Source organism: Carassius carassius, chromosome 9 (genome assembly GCF_963082965.1).
Source record: "Carassius carassius chromosome 9, fCarCar2.1, whole genome shotgun sequence".
Taxonomy (NCBI): Eukaryota; Metazoa; Chordata; class Actinopteri; order Cypriniformes; family Cyprinidae; genus Carassius; species Carassius carassius.
Genome location: NC_081763.1, coordinates 9,616,334 through 9,634,315, shown reverse-complemented (window position 1 = coordinate 9,634,315; position 17,982 = coordinate 9,616,334). Strand labels below are relative to the sequence as shown.

The following is a 17,982-nucleotide window of genomic DNA, read 5'->3' as shown; positions in this document are numbered from 1 at the left end:
TGTCTGTCTATCCATCCGTCTGTCCATTCATCTATCTGTCTGTAAGGCCTTAGATGTGTTTTTGTTGTTGTTTTTTTCTTGATTATTTTCTGAATTGACCCCATGATAGAAATCATGCTTTGAGGAATGAAACCATTTTTAAAAACATCGTTTAAGCAGTTTCAATTGGATTTGTTTAAATATTCCCCATCACTGATGATTTAGCTGATGGTAATAAATGCTACACAAAGTGGTGGGATACTTTGAATTTCAATGCCCACTTAACATTCAGTAAAAAGCAGCTACAGTTCTGCACTTAAGCCACCCACCAACCAGCCCACCGCCTGCTGAATCACGACACAACTCTTACGCCTTCACAGACGACCCTACAACTCTACAGCACATAATCTAAACCAGAGCTGATAATAATTCAACAGTAGTAAGAAGAGATGCTGGGGAAATAAGTGTAGAGCAACGCAGCATGGACTGTAAGTTCTCATGGCTGTTGAAAACCCCTCTCTATGTTTAAAGGAACAGTTCACCCGAAAATGTAAATTCTGTCATAATTTGTTCACACTTATGTCTTTCCAAATATGACTTTTTCTTCAGTGGAGCACTAAAGGAAAAAGGAAAAAAAAAATATTTTCAGGCTAGACATTTCCATGCAATTGCAATGAATGGAGACTACGCTTTTTATGCTTCAAAAAGGATGCAAAAGCACAATAAAATGAGTCCATATGCAGTCATACTTATTCACTAATAGCACTGCAGAGAGAGTCAGGGAAATTGAGAAATGAATTAGTCTGATTTGGGAACTACTCCAAGTGATGAAGTGAGTCATTGACAAGATCAGACACAAAAGAAAGATTTGTTTGCAAATCAGATACTGATCAAGTCTGCTACTTTCTTTAAAAAGTCTGTACAGAGCTCTTGGTTAAAGTGTAACTTTTTTTTTATAAACTTTCTTATTTAAATGTATTGTATGGCTTTAGAACATATAGTGAACAAACCATTTGCGATACATTTACAAAATGTTATATTGCAAAAATAATTAAATTCCACAAAAGAGGCAAAGTCAGGATGCATGATTTTGGGGGGAAATATGCAACATAATCGTCATCATCATCATGATTATTATTAAATAAAAATAAGAAATATATTACTATTGTAATATTTGGCTATAGAATATATACTACTGTATATATATATATATATATATATATATTCATACAACAAACCAAAGATCTTTTGTTTCAGCGAAAAATTGCATCATGATCCTTAAAGCTTCACAGATTTATTTTGTAAGTGCTTCTGGAAAAATGGTTGCACACGTTGCATTTTGATGGGTTTGTGTGGAGCAGCATTTACAGCAAATCGAGCTGCTCCGAGACACTGAAAACCTGGATCATGATCTGCTTGTGTTTCCAAAAAAAAAAAAACCGTGCTGTGCTTCACTCTGCATATACTTATTGAATTAAATCGCAGTCTTTGATAATCACACTAAGCTTCATAGCGATTTCGGGTTTATTTTGATCAATCAAACAATGATATGAGGGTGAGTAATTAATGAGAGAATTTGTATTTTTTGGATGAGTTATTCCTTTAAGCACAAAGGTGAGAGAAAGAAATGACATAGTTCTTGTGGGTGACATGGTGTTTACACTGTACTCAATGAGGGATGAAGGTGTTCATCTGCGATATAAAGCTTGATGTGTTCCAGGCTCCCACTGACAATGGATCTGGTTTTGGGTAGGTGCACTGCTGCCTTATTTACAAGTGATATTTCTTTCTTTTTCAAACCACCCCTATAGCTTTTTGTAAGCGCTGAACACTGTTGGCACAATGTTGCGTTTCCTGTCTAAAACAAGCACAATGAGATGGTTGGCTGACATGAACAATAAATATGGCAGTCCACTAGATGACGTAACGATGTTGTCACCAGAGACGAGTGAAGCAATCAGTTTGACAATGGTGACTGGAACTCCTCAGAATTTCCCAAACGAGCTTTGACTTTGCCGGCAATATATTTTATGTTAAGGTCATTACAAAAGGCTACTTTTGAAAAACTAGCCTGCCTGTATGCCTCACATCTAGCCTCCAAGCATCCATATATAGCCTGAGTAAATGTTTTGGCTGGCAGAGAAAAGCTGTTGAAACCCATTTGTAACCTCCCCAGAATAAGATACAACCCTGACGTGATAATACACAGCAATGTCAATGAAACTTGGACAGTATTTGCCATCCATCACATCTTTGCTTTGGAACTCAAAAAATTAAGCTACCCCAGTGATTGAGCTAGCGGCCTTTCATATTAATTATGCTGCGATTTGTTGAAGATTTCAGTCTGTCAAATTAGGGGTCTGTGAGAGTCAGATGAGAATACAAGTTATCTTGGCTTGAAGGTGGGAAATATTCAGTAGCACAGAATGTTTTGTGAGTGAAAGGAATATGGGAAACACAGGAGAATCTGTGAACCAACAGTGGATAAAATCCATTCATTTAAAACTTTACAGCAGTTTCGGTATGTCTGATTTCAGATGGTTGTAAAAGACACATTGTAACCATCTTTATTTTTTATAAGTATATTATATGCATTTACATGCACTTGGGGAAGTCGTGGCCTAATGGTTAGAGAGTCGGACTCCCAATCGAAAGGTTGTGAGTTCGAGTCCCGGGCCGGCAGGAATTGTGGGTGGGGGGAGTGCATGTACAGTTCTCTCTCCACCTTCAATACCACGACTCAGGTGCCCTTGAGCAAGGCATCGAACCCCCAACTGCTCCCCGGGCGCTGCAGCATAAATGGCTGCCCACTGCTCCGGGTGTGTGCTCACAGTGTGTGTGTGTGTGTTCACTGCTCTGTGTGTGTGCATTTCGGATGGGTTAAATGCAGAGCACAAATTCTGAGTATGGGTCACCATACTTGGCTGAATGTCACGTCACACGTCACTTCAACTGTATGCCCATCTTTAAGAAATGTTTCTGATTCATGTCCACAACCAGGCTCTGTTACAAAACATAGTGCAGTGCAAATTGGATAAGTGACTGATTTGGAATGTTCTACATTTAAATGTATGTATTCAGCAGACACTTTTATCCAAAGCAACTTACAGTGCATTCAGGCTATAAATTTTTTTTTAACAGTACGTGTTCCCTGGGAACTGAACCAATGACCTTTTGCGCTGCTAATGCAATGCTCTACCACTACTACTGAGCACAGGAACAAGTTCTACGTGTTTAAATTCAAGTTCGACATGTAAACTGCAAGAGAGATTCAACTCACAACCGATTTTGCAACAATAGTGTTAGCTATATGTAACGATATCAACCTTCATATTCATCCGGAAGAAGGAGGCGGGAACCGGCGGACAATCAAAAACATTTTAATAACAAAATAAACACAAAACAGCGCACCAGCCCCTCACGGACGACTGGTGCGCATAAAATAAAAACCAAAACACAACTAAAAGCCCAGGCCTGGTCCTCTCTCGTCCTTCACTGTCGTCGCTCCAGTTTTATATCCTTCCATCCCCTCCATGGGCCTCGAGACCGGTGGGACGAACAGGTGTAGTTCATCTCCAATCACTCCCCCGGCCTCGCTCCCATGTCCCTCGGCCCCGCCCCACTCGTCACACTATAATTTTCTTAACTAATTTAAAAATACTGTAAGTACAGAAATACTGGTTTACATTTTGCGATTCTAACTTTTTTTCTCAGAGCTCCGATTTAATTTGGACCTTCTCTCTGAATTCTGAGATGACATTTCGCAATTCTGTTTATTTTTTTCTGCCACAGAATATAAAACAATATAAAACTCAAAAAATTGTGAGTTTATGTCTCTCAATTCTGAGTTTATATCTCACAATTGCTAGATATAAAACCTGAATCGAAAGAAAAATATCAGATTTGTGAGACTTTATATTTTTTATCCAGCGGCAGAAACAAGGTTCCATAATCACTATATTCATCTTGGATGATTCTTTGCATTATGCATTATGGGATTGCTTTGTTTGCAGTGAATATGTAGTACTGCCTTAGAATTTAGCCAAAAGAATGGCATAATCATGCTGCCTTGCTTTTGAAACAGCCTTCATATTGATAGTGTCCTTATGGTGCTTCAAAATGCTGCCTGCATGCATAGGCAGCTCACTCAGTTTTTGAACAGAACCTTACAGACCACCTGACCTTTAGGTGTGAACGTCAGGTCCCTCAGGTCTAGAACACATGTGTAATCTCTGGTGCCTTTACATTTATTTTTCTTTCACGGGTGAGTGAATAATTTCTTGTTTCACTATTATTGTTAATATTCTCTGTTGTCCTAAATTCCATGGCAGTCAGCTTGTCTACTTGGCCTGTATTCATTTTCCAGGAAACCCCTTTGTATAAATACTGTCTTATTCTAATCTCTTTCAGCTCAAACTCATTAGGTTTCTCTAAATTAAATAATAATTATAATAATAATAATAATGAATTTTGTGGATTTAAAGGACGACTTTTTGAATCCAAGCCCAAATTTTGCACTTTTAAGCATTTTTTTATTATTATTAAATGTACTGTAGTTATGTTGATCTTCAAAATGATTTATGGTCATAAATTACATAATTTACTATTTTGTTTATTACATAATTTCTTCTGGATCAAAGATATTTTACTACCTTAATAACTGTTCTCAATGACACTACTTGGTTTACCCAATTTGCTTTTCCAGTAAATATAAAATGTAAATGAAGTTATTGAATAAGGGTTGTTTACATGTAGATTCCTCATAAAAAACTCATCAAACTGTGTCTGTCAGGAAGAAAACATCTTGCAAAGCAATTTAAGCAAAGCTAATATTTACAGTTGCCATTTCTCTATTCTGCATTTAGTTTCTGCTCTTATAACTTGGCATTGCTATCCTGTAAATAATACTGATTCTATATGAGAAATTGTTTGTGATGTTGTTAGTCACTCTGGATGAAAGCATCTGCTAATTGATTGAATGTAAATGTATGTGTAATAATAAAATACACACAGACCTTAATAACTACAGCACAACCATTAACAACCCTCATTAAATGCAGAAATGATTTTTTTTTCAGTGTAAATGTTTGCTTACCTTTGCATGCGCGTCTGTGTGAGATGGCCTTGGTCATGTCTCTGTAGTAGCCCTCTTTACAGTAGTGGCAGTGGCGCCCGGCTGTGTTGTGTCTGCAGTTGAGACAGACTCCTCCACTCCTGCGGCCCGATAGCTTATACAGCTCCATGTTGAAGCGGCAGCGGCGGGCATGTAGGTTACAGTGACAGGCTTTGAGAGAGATGGACATTCGAGAGACAAAACAAGAGAAATATGTTTAGTGCCCACTGTTGACTTTTCAGAAATACTAAATTCTATTTAAAAATACATATTTACTCATTCCATTTCATCACAATAATCCATAAGTAACACACCTCCAGTCCATCGATCAATGTTTTATGAAACTGTTTGTGTTTGTAAAAAAAATTCCATCTATAAGACTTCAATCTTAAAACTGTTGCTTCCAGCTGAAATATGAGTCAATAATATTGCATTCTTCAGTCAAAAAGTAATCTTGTCTGAATCAGAAGAGATATATGCACAGATCAAGCACCGTTTACAAGCCAAAACAGTGCCTTAATGATGGATTTTTATTTCTTACAAATATGTAACATTCACTTTAAAAGATATTAATCAATGGATTAAGTTTTTAATCAGCTGTTTGGACTGTCATTCTGACGGCACCCATTCACTGCAGATGATCCATTAGTGAGCGAGTGATGTAATGCTACATTTCTCCAAATTTGCTAATCTACATCTTGGATGGCCTGGGAGTGAGTACATTTTCAGGTCATTTTTATTTTTGGATGAACTACTGCTGTAATTCACAGGAAATTCCCTTAGTAAAGGGCAAGCGACTAAGAGATCACATTCACACATTTTTACAATACTTATCCGTAAAATTCCCATGACGCACATATTCACCCTCACAGAGTATCATATATTTTAGTGAACAACCACACAATTGCTTTATTGCGGCAGTATTCCTCAAGGCATGTTGCTCCTGGCCATGTCAAATCTAAATCTGATGTGATGTGAAATGATTTAGGTGGTGTTTTCTGTCCCCGGTGATCATCGAAGATCCTTAACACAGTGGGAGAGAGAGGAGAGGCCACAGTCATCTAGACGTTTGACTAGTATCCTGAGAGAGCTTTATTATTTTAATGACATCACTGGATCTCTGGGCTTCCATCCATTTACAGCATTTCATTGAGAGACAACAGCTTGATAAAACGACTCACTCCAGATCCTGTGCGCACACACACCTGACCATGGCTTTGACCTCTGACCTCTCCTGGCCATTGGAGTTCAAGCTTCATCTATCTATTGTTCTTTCTTTCTTTCTTTCTTTCTTTCTGTCTGTCTGTCTGTCTGTCTGTCTATTGTTATATCATTATGTTGTTCTATCTATCTATCTATCTATCTATCTATCTATCTATCTATCTATCTATCTATCTATCTATCTATCTATCTATCTATCTATCTAATCTCTAAATCTCTTGTTATATCACTCTATATTTCCATCCATCCATCTCTTGTTATATCACTCTATATTTCCATCCATCCATCCCTTGTCATATCACTCTATATTTCCATCCATCCATCCATCGTTATATCACTCTATATTTCTATCCATCCATTGTTATATCACTCTGTATTTCTATCCATCTCTTGTTATATCACTCTATATTGCCATCCATCCATCCATCCATCCATATCTTGTTATATCACTCTATATTTCCATCCAACCATCCATCCATCCATCTGTCTATCCATTTATCCACCCATCATATTGTTTGTTCTGTTGTTTGTTAAATTGATCACTCTAATTATCTCTGGCAACTCCATCCCTGATATAAAACCGTAAAATAACCATAACAATCTGTAATAACCATAAAAGAGAACAAACCAGGAAAGAGAAACAATATTCCTACTGCTAGACAGATACACTCACACCCGCGGAGGAGTCTAGATGTGAGTGACTGAACCGGGACATGGACAGTCACTCACACATGCACAGGAAGGAAGTGTTAAGCAGCTGTCGTGTTTTATCCCGCTGACACCTAGAACACTTCAACCACTCAGCTCAGTGATAACACACCAGGCTTATTTCTCAAATATCTCTCCCTCTTTTACACATTATCTTCCATGACACTTCTGATAGCAACGTAATGTTCACTTTTTAGAAGCAACAATGTGTTCATACTTAGTCAGGTCAGTTTTAAATTGAGGCCTAGAAGTTTAAGTCATAAAGTATACAAATACAGTTATTTTTTGTGGCTTTTTCAGCTGAAAGACACAAAACAAATTAATATTGTAACAGTATGAGGATTGAAATGAATTGCTCCCCTTGCACCAACTCCAGACCACTTTCTCCTTGTTTTCCCCAGACCTCTGAAAAGATTGAGCATGTTTTTCCATTATATTATCCTAATTCATTATGATTTTATTTGCACTGCAATTCTGTCCCCTCACTCAGCAGCTCTTTATTTTTATAATGTTTGTCAAAACATTCCAAGCGCATTCAATCTCTTTCATGCTTTTCCTTTTACACTGCTCTCTTCTGATAGTATCAAAATATAATAAAAAATGTCAGTTAATAAGACTTTGTGGAGGTGATTTATTATTGAAATTAAACAATTCATCCAGATCAATGTGGAAAACATACCAAGCTACTTTTTGCATGTGAAAAACATTCAGCCAAGCATGGCTCCATTATTTACAACTCACTACGGAAGCCTTGGAGGGTTTTTGGGTGAGTGACTGGTAATCCTCAGAGAACTGAAAATCTGAAGCAAGAGGTGAATTATCAGGCTAAACTGAAATGGTATAAACTTGGTCAAATGAACGGAATCTTGCCATTAACATCACCACTTAGTGCTTCCAAATGGTGCATGTGGATCATAAAGGGCGGACAAATCTGTAAAAAAGACAGGCTATCAGTGATTGCACATACTTTTGACAGCTGCCCGGAATATATATATATATATATATATATATATATATATATATGAACACACACACACACACAGTTAACCAATCGTCTTTCTTGCATAGGCAGCGCTGAAAAGTCAGATTCATATCAGTGAATCAGTTCATTCAGACAGTTCATGCACTGAAAATCAATTAAGCAAAATTATAATTATATAATTATATTTTATTATAATATATTATTTTTAAAAGAATGATAAAAGTTAAAACCATTTTGAGTCAAATTATTTTATGTTAATTGTATTGCATTATAGGTTCAGAGATCACCATTATCCTTTCACAACCGAAACTCTCTTTTTAAACCAGGTTTGCTTCTCATTTTTTAAGTCATTCCTCTCCCGCATGGCCATCTGGAGAGCCTGTGTTCACCGTGAGAGCTGTGATGTAATGACGGGTGAGAATTAAGGGGGTGTTTCAGTTATGGGCCCTGCTCTGTAATGGCTTGCCAGCACCAATTAACGGGGCAATCAGTCGTCCCTGCTTTTTTGTTTGTGTAACTGCTTGCCACTGTTGCCTAGTGAAAGTGATGAACAATGTCTCAACGAATATGATCAGACCAAGTGCGCTTCACTAGCAAAAGACAGCAAAGAGCTTGTTCTCCCACTGTGAAATTGCAACTATATATATATATATTTGTTTGTGTGTGTGTGTGTTTGTGTAAAAGAACAAATATAAAGTAAATGTAATTAAAATGACTGTAAATTCACATATTGTTGTCATATAATCAAAATGAGAATCGTCTTTATTAACAAGTACTGTGGGTACAAGGAATTTGTCTTGATGTATTGGTATTTAACAAAGACAACAAAATAAAGAATTAATAAATATCGTCTTTTTATAATAATATGTATTTATATAAATGAACACTATATATATATTAATATAATTTCAAAATACACACACACAGTAATTCACGCTAATCGGTCATGAGCTTCTTAAGATGTTGTGAATCTTGGGACATCAAATACTAAATGCAAAGTGTAAAACTGCATAATTATCCAATAAGTAAAGGCCTCCATTTCTTTTATGAATAAATATCGCTAGTACACTGTGCCAATGACAACAACATGTAATGGATAGTAATACATAATAGCCAGAATATCTCTGGCTATTTCTCCTGTTAAGAGGGAAGCGGTCCAGCTCTTCTCAGAAATGTAACTTGTTTCTCATGGCCTGTGTATCTTCATGTCACACTCTATTGACTCCTCGTGGAACCCATGCAGTGTTATTACACTTTCTGAAATCAGGCTTTCTGAATCAAAGTGAGTGTACGAGTTCTTACAGTGAACGTGCTTTGTCTGCTTGCTCGGGCAGCGCTGGAAAACATTGGCCCATAAAAATTTCCAATTAAATCACTGGCTGACACATTAGTCATGCTAATATTTCAGGGCTTCTGAGCAATTTATAAAAAACAAACAAAAAAGGTGGGATGTCGGCATGTTTTGTTAGGAGTGTATGTTTCCTTTTGGAGTATAATCACAGCAGAAATGTGCCAGGGTGAAACTCATCACACCACGCTGACTTATAGCATCAGCAAATCATTGCACGGCTTGTTAGTCATTGATTTATCTCTGAGCTCTGCCTGTTTGTTTTCATAAACGCAACACACCCTTTGAGTAATCGGTGATTCATTTGCAGCTCTTTAATTTTCTTTACATGTACAGTGTTAAGAGTGTGAGAGCAGCTGTAAATCTCAGGGAGCACTCCTGCCAACAGAGATGCTGCACTTTCACTTTGCAGCAGGAATAGCCTTAGGACTCCTCAGATGTTTTTCCAATTCAAATGAAAACATCCTTTCAAATTAAAAAACTTACATCAAGGAATATGGAAATCTCGCTGGATCCCTAACCGAGATTTAATGTCTCTAATTGGACTTTTGCTGGTGTTGCTGCAGCTTAACTGGTATAGTATGACACTAATTTAATGTATTCTTCTTCCTTTCATTTACATTTATTTCATAGAATTAATTTTGATACTGCGAAAACAAACAGCATGGATGCACAGTTTGAATATTAGAGTCAGCAATTATTCATATACTATAATAACAAACTTCAGCTTACACATTAGTTTACATTTCTGCTACATCTGAAAGTCCCACATGTGTGGGTCCCACCAATTCCCCCTTACAACATGCAGTTTATTAAAACACAGACATTTTAGCACCTTGCATAATCAATATTTGTGTCAAATTGCATTTGTTGCATTTCTAACGTCAAGCAAATCTAATATATGTACAGTACATTAAATATATTGTCATATGAGGTAAAAACTTCTAGAAATTCAAACATTTTAATCAAATCACATATATATATATATATATTTTTGGACATATATGTCATATACATGTATATTCATCCTAAAACCTGTCAATACATGTTGATGTATAAGTAAATATAAAATATATGCATATAATTTTTTTTACAAAAGCATATACTTAAAGATATATTATTATATATAATTTTATGTGGTTGTTACATTTAATACCATATAAAAATCATTGTATATATTATTAACATATAAACATCTAGGTGTCCCAAATAAAGTTAATAAAATGTCAATAAAACTACTTAAATTGAAATCCAATTTTCTTATTAGCAAATTCAATGTATTTGAGACTGTGACTGTAATTCTCTTCTCATTTGGCAAAAACTTTTATTTCAAGATACATATTTTATCTGTGAATGTGCTTCCAGGGAATTGAACCCATGACTTTGGCATTGTTGGTACAATCTTATGATCCAGCATAAACATTATACTAGTTGTAGACGATGGCAGCGTTTACTGTGAGCTTTGCCCGACGTCTTCAGATTTCTCACAGTTGTGTCGATTCTGGTAAGTTTTCAAAGACTGTTCTACTGTGTATTTACTGTACTACCCCTGGATAAACATTCAGTAGACTTCAATAAAATATCTGATGTTGAAAGTGGAAGACAAGTGGAATTGGTGGAATTCTAGATTGGAGTTGAGCGCAAAAGATAAAGTCATTTGTTGCAGCGCTGGACACCAGACGCTGAAGAATTTGGCAGGATTGGATAGGCTTCCCCATAAAACATAAATCAGTTTGAAAGAGGGGGACCACAATGTGAGCGCTTCTCATCGTTTTGGCATTCCTTCTGTTTTTCGAGCCAATGTAAATCATCCTCACGACAGGCCCGGTCTGCAGATGTGTGGCCCATCGGTTCCACGGCAGCTGAAATCCCAAATGATCCCTAAATAGAAATCTCCCTCGGATTGCGGCGTGATGCGGCATGGGATGGACGGATTGTGCTTTTCCAATGCAGGTGTCGTCACTCTGGTCTCATTGTCTCTCACGAGCTGAGATTTAAAGCCCTTGAGCGGCACTAAGAAGCCTCATTGACGAATGCAGCTCCACGCTAAGAGAAGGCCTCTGTGATGAGCTTTACAAGCTGCACTCTCAGGAAGAAATGGTTCATCTTTGTAACTTTTTTACACCTAAATCATAAATCATACATATTAGTACCTTAAAGTCACATATTAGTACATACCTTTTGAAAGGGTACCACAACTATGACAGTATTCTAGATTTAGAAGCGATGCTTGACATTCTAGAACTCAGGCATTTAATTTTGGATGCTTATTTCAACTTATTTTTTAGATTTCCTTTTGCCATCATATAGAGCAAATCTAATTTTCAATTATTCAGCATTTTCATCAACTTCATCTCGATATCAGATCTAATAGTCATCTGTGCTTTATACTGTACATTATAATATGGTGATGCATAAATGTAAATATTTAATTATCAAAAAAAAAAAAAACATTGACGATGACTAAACCTTTTTTTGAGTGTTTTATTGTATACAGTTTATTTATATCATAGATTGGTGTTTTACTTTGCTTTAAATTAGAATTCAGTAAATTCCTCTTCCTTCACAGAATTCATTCTGGGACTAGAAAACAGTTTGCATGCACTTTAAATCATTTTGGATAAAAGTGCTTGCCAAACGTGTAAATTATTTTCCAGCTATACAATAAATTATAGTATTCTACACCGATGCATTACAAAATGAACTATATATATTCGCTTGTGATCCTGCTACACAAGTCACGCATTTGAGGCATAAAATGTAGACTTTTTACAACATGCAATTTATTGAAAAATTGTCATTTTTATTCAAACACAGAAAAAAAGGCTGAAGTCTGTCACATGGTGGTACCCTTTAAAGATACAAATACGTATTTTTAAAGTAATAATATGTATTTTTAAGGGACTGATGTGTATTATTTTTATTTTTTTTAAACAGGAATCTATAGATTTTTTTATACATGGAATTTGCTGGTTATCAGAATATGAAAATACAGTATGTTTGGTTTTTCAATATCAGACAGCATTTTGATATTGGTGCCCTCTTATAATTCAAATAAACCCCTCATTTGTATAGGTTTACACTTACTGTTTGTTAAGTTAATGTTTCACATCAAGATGTTTCCAGTCATGTATTACAAGCCTTTTAAAAAAACCTTGCAAATCTCTCATTATTCTATATTATCACCAAATCTTGGATTCAGTCTTTTTGTCAAGGTGTTTTCTTTCAATAAGCACACTTTTTGTATTCCGTAGGCCTCGCTGATCTGAGCTTATGCACCATAGTTTGAGTTGAGTGAATTTTTTTTTTAAATATTCACTTAAAAAATGAGGTGCATTAGCTAGGATTGATGAGGCCAACAATCATTCAGCTCTAAAAAGTAATACAAAACCTGTGTTAACTGAAAGAAAATAAGCTGACAAAATCGAATCCAATATTCGGGAATAAAATAGCATTACAAGAAATGTATAAGCAATCATTTGTAGGCCGGTCATTGTTGTACTCCAAGTTTAACCAGGTTTTTTAAAGTAGTTGTTATACCCTATGTGAGCAAAGTCAATAAAAGCACAATCATTTGTACAATGCACTAGCATTAAACAAGCATTCTCAGGAAAAACAGACGCTCTCTGGGTCAAAATGATATAAGGGTTAAAAAAAAGGGTTTCCTCTAAAATCAAAGCAAAACATGCATAAAAAGTCTACATATTCCTCTCCTTAATGTGCACAAGAATGTCTTAAAGGGGTCCTGTCATGTGGAATACAATTTTGCTTGATCTGTTAAGATTTAAAAAGAGTTTAATGGACTTTCAAACATATTGTAATTTTAGAATTCAGAACATCCTCCTCAAAGTAAAAAGTCTTTTATTGAAGTTAAGCTGCTCTTTCCAAACATTACTAACCTTTTAAGAGAAAGGCTTAATAATAAAAAAAAGACATGATACAGCCCTTTTAAGATCTTTTGTACTGCATGCCAGTGACCAGTTTTTAACATTCAAGTTTATTCCATTATTCCACTAGATAAAAAAAAAAAAAGCCCAAGTAAAGGCTGTAAATGAAGAATATGAAGGTGATTCATTAAAAGTTTGTCAAATGAAAACGGAGAGCAGTAGCCTGCTGTCAGTCAGACTCATTTAAAAGCACCAAACAAAAAGGGCTGAAACTTGCAGTCTGTCTGGAGGGATATTTTCTGTAGATATCACAGCGGGCTGAAGCTCAACCAATCTGCCACACGCTCTAGCTGCAGTTACCCCTCCGTGGACAAGACGCCGGTAGCAGAGCTGTAAATGACAAACTCCATGTTTAAATCAATGTGTTACTAGCCATTTCTTTTTAATTGTTTTTAAAATCGACGTGCAATTTCTGAGTGAAAATTGTTTCGACACCAATTTATTTATTTTTTTATTTTTTTATTTTTCAGCGCATGATTATTCAAAGAAATAACATCGAGAGGTTGGTAGGGTTTGCCACGATGTTTTGATGGTTGCTGAGACATTACTAAGTGGTTGCGTATAAGTCCGAATTTATCGTTACTTTACAGCTTTTGTTCAGACAGGCAGCAAAAATCCAATTATTTTCATATCGAACTCAATAATTATTAATAAATCACTACAATAAGTTTTTACTATACACTAACATTTTATTTTAACACAGACGAGTTGTACATTCAAATGCACAGTATGCCAATAAATATATATAATAAAATCAAACATGTATATTAACAATACTGTTCAAAAGTTTGGGGACAGCAATATAAAATTTCTTTTTTTTAAAAACAGTAATATTGTAAAATATTATTACTATATAAAGTTACAATTTTCTACTCTAATATATTGTAAAATCACATTTATTCCTATGATGTAAAGCTGTATTTTCAGCATCATTACTGAACATCATTACTTTATCATCAATGCTAAAAACAGTTGTGCTGCTTAATATGTTTGTGAAAACCTTGATATTTTTTTTCTCTGGAGTCTTTGCTTAATATACTGTAAAATTCAAAAGAACCGCATTTATTTGAAATATAAATATTTGGTAAAATTGTAAATGTCTTTACTGTCATTTTTTAATCTATTTAATGTGTCCTCGATGAAGAAAAATACTGATGTCTTAAAAAAAAACTTCTGAACAGTAATGTTAATATAAACCAGTATCCTCAGAAGTCTTCAGGGAAAAGTTTATTTTTTCTTTAGTTTTACATATTGGGTCTGTTTTGAACTGTATTTACTAATTTATTTAGCATGCATTTTATGAAAGCTGTATTTGTGTTTGTGGACTGTACGTGCATTTAAGTTTTGGGTATTTATAGTGCATAAAAAAAAAAGGGTGCTAAGGAATGCCGGGTGTTTTAGCTCAGACCCTTGACTCTACAGAGCAGCCACTGAGTGATCTTGACGTTTGCGCTTTGTCGTGTTGGACACAGGACACAGTATTCACCCTGTTTCCCATTAGAGAGTGTAGAGGGCAGATAGCATATCTCAACAGAGTTATCCTGCGGAAATAGAGGTCACTATCTGGACAAATATACCAGTTTTACGGCTCAGGCCTTTGGCGTGATTTGAAATGTCTTCAGGTTACAGCTTTGCTTACACAGGAAGGATTCACCAGTTTCCAAAAAGTATGTTTTTCTGTATTCATTTACTGAATAGAAGAAATATTTTCCACACTGGAAGTGAAATGCTGACGTGAAGTGATGAAATCAAATCCAGTCAAAACATATTTGTTGTCTACTATAGAGTACAATGGGGGGTGGTGTATTTTTTGTAGGCCAAAATCAAGTAACGAGTGAAGTCATGCGACAACCTTTCTATATATGTAACCCAAGGCTGTTAACAGATGAAATTAACGAATAAAATAATGACCTCTGAACCTATAGTACTTATATATCATATTTAACATAATATAGACTGAAACATGAATTTCTTGAAGAATTTAACATTTAGAACTTAAATGCATCACAAATGTTTCATTTTGACTTTACTGATGAGAAAAACAGTCGCACAACAACTAAGCCACAAATACAAGGCAATGATCCCAAAGTGGCTTTACAGACAGAAATCTGATCTTCTAAGATGGTATAATATGTAGAATAGTTATGATGACTTAAAAATGCTTCTGCTTTCTGACAGCATGCAGGCCACCCAGCGGGAGATCTCGACTCTGCCTAAATCATCTCTCAAAAGACCTTCATCCATCATTTCCTCCCCATTGGCAGCCATTGTGCAGATGTAGTCATGATTGGACTCTGTTCATTTCTGCGTTCACTGCAAACACAGTCCTTGATGTTTGTTGGTGGGGGTGAGCTTCCAGTGAAGGTAACAGCAGTGTTGAGGAAGCTAGTTTGAAACTGTTAGCCAAGCTACATTAAAAGCTACGCATCAGAGAGAGAGAGAGAGAGAGAGAGAGAGAGAGAGAGAGATAGCATACAAAACGTGTCCGTTTAGTCTAGCATTCATTATACCATCTTTTCTCTCTCTAGCTCAGGATGGTCCTGCGCTAACCAGAGCGCTATCACAAATGCGGGCCAAAAAGATTCAAACCGGAACAGCAAAACCAACAAAAACATTCATGTCACCACACGCAAGCAGATATTGACTCTCTCACACATAAACAACTACCCACAATCCTTAGACCCCAAAATACACATTTACTTCTGAGCTGCTTTTGCCCACTAAAAGAATGTTAGCACGGTCAACATACTGTGTCATCAGTTTTGCAAACAATACTTACACATACTGTGTTTTAAATACTTAAATGATGCTTTTAAGGAATAGTTTTTTGGTAGATGTGGCATGGTAATACCATGGTATTCTTTGTATGCCTCAGAGAATCATGTAAATATCATGGTTTATAGTTATGGGTTGTAATTTCATGGATAATGTAATGGGTTTTTAAGGGGTGGTATTGTTATCTACACTCTTAAAAGTAATGTGTTTTCGTAATGATACTGTAGAAGAGCAGTTTAAGGCTTCCTGAATAACTTTTCGGTGAACAGTTCTTAAAAGAGTCATTTTTTGTCTTAGTGTGAAGAGCATTTGAATAACATGAAGAATCTTTTTTTGGAATGGAAAGGTTCCATGGATGTTAAAAGTTCTACATGGAACCATCAATACAAAAAAGAATCTTTACTTTTAAGGGGGTGCTTACACTATACTATTTTCTACTAAAAATTGATGTTTTGGCTGTTCATTTACATGACAACAGCGTTTTATGGGGGCCTGAAAAAAACTTTTGAAAACTTTAAAAACAATATCATTTTCATCGCTGTCTAAACTCTGAAAATGTACGAATGTATGAAAACGGAGACATCATGCACATGTGTATTATGCATATAATGAGTTTTTAGGTATGTGCGCAGGTGCATAGTGTTTCTTTACAAAGTGACATTGCCACCTACTGGCCTGGCATGCATAATACAGAGATTTTAGTCATTTTTGCGGATCCATGTGACAGGTATCGTTTTCACAACATTATCGTCTGTATATACATTATGTATGTATATACATACATAGACATATATATATATACATACATAGACATTATATATATATATATATATATATATATATATATGTGTGTGTGTGTGTATGTATGTATGTACAGTATATACAAGTATTATATAAGTTAAAGTGCATTTAGGATAGATTTGTTAGACCAGCCAATGTAAATCAGTACCAGTATATACAGAAGATGCTCTGGTTGCAAGGAGGTGTAATTCATTTCATTTATTCAGCAGGCTATCACAGTAAATATAAAAACATCATGATATTATAATTTGTTGTATATGCTGTTCAGTACTGCCACAGAACCATTTTATTCAGGTTCAGCATTTCACAGATGATCCTTCATTTTCCCAAGACAAGTGTATTTTAAAAGTATCATCACAGGACCTGAAACCTGCCGGAAAGCTTTGGCAAGATTTTCAACCCCTGGGATGAAAAACCAGCACAGACATCCAAAAAAGAGATTCAAATAATACCCAAAAGGCTAATCACAAATATACACCGACTGACGGGTGATTAAAAACATAAATATTAGCAGGGAAACAAGCAGACCCTTCCACCAGAAAACGGACCACCTCTCCTAACCAGCCTCTAAAACCAGGATATATCGTGTTTTCTCTGAACTCCCATGAAGCCAAACAAAGCCGTTTGGCTCATAAGTCATGTGTGTTTTGAATTATGAGCTCAACAAAACAAAATCCCTAAAACATGGAGATCTTTGCCCAGAGGACTGGTGATACAGTACATTGGGGTTTGGATTCTGAAATCCCAAAATACATCTTTTTTGTGTTTTCTTTGTCTTGTTTAGTTCAGTTTTTTTTTCTTTCCTTCCCCTGTACTTTACCTCACAGGCTTGTGATCCTACAGTTTTGGTTTGTCAAACAATGCTTTTGTTTTAGTGGATATTTTTTTAATAAATAGACGAAATATGTATTGAAGACTTGTTCTCTGGACAAAAGTAGCATAAGCAGTCAGTAGAAAGTAAGTGCAAAAATACAATAGAGCCATTTAAAATGTGATGTTTTTTCTTCAATTTATTTTTTTTTTAAATACCTATCAGAGGTGTTTCCTAAGGAAGTCATATTTTGCTCAGTAGTACTAAATGCCTGCAAAAAAACAACCACACAGCTCC

General features: G+C 35.6%; 1 protein-coding gene across 2 annotated transcripts in view; it reads right to left on the bottom strand.

The window, feature by feature from the left end:
• Positions 1-17,982, bottom strand: part of LOC132148528 (netrin-1-like) — a 40,305-nt gene that overhangs the window by 16,293 nt on the left and 6,030 nt on the right. For both annotated transcript variants that reach the window (XM_059557215.1, XM_059557216.1), the window contains one exon: positions 5,075-5,263. In XM_059557215.1, coding sequence (XP_059413198.1) covers positions 5,075-5,263 — 189 coding nt within the window. The remainder of the gene's footprint in view (positions 1-5,074; positions 5,264-17,982) is intronic.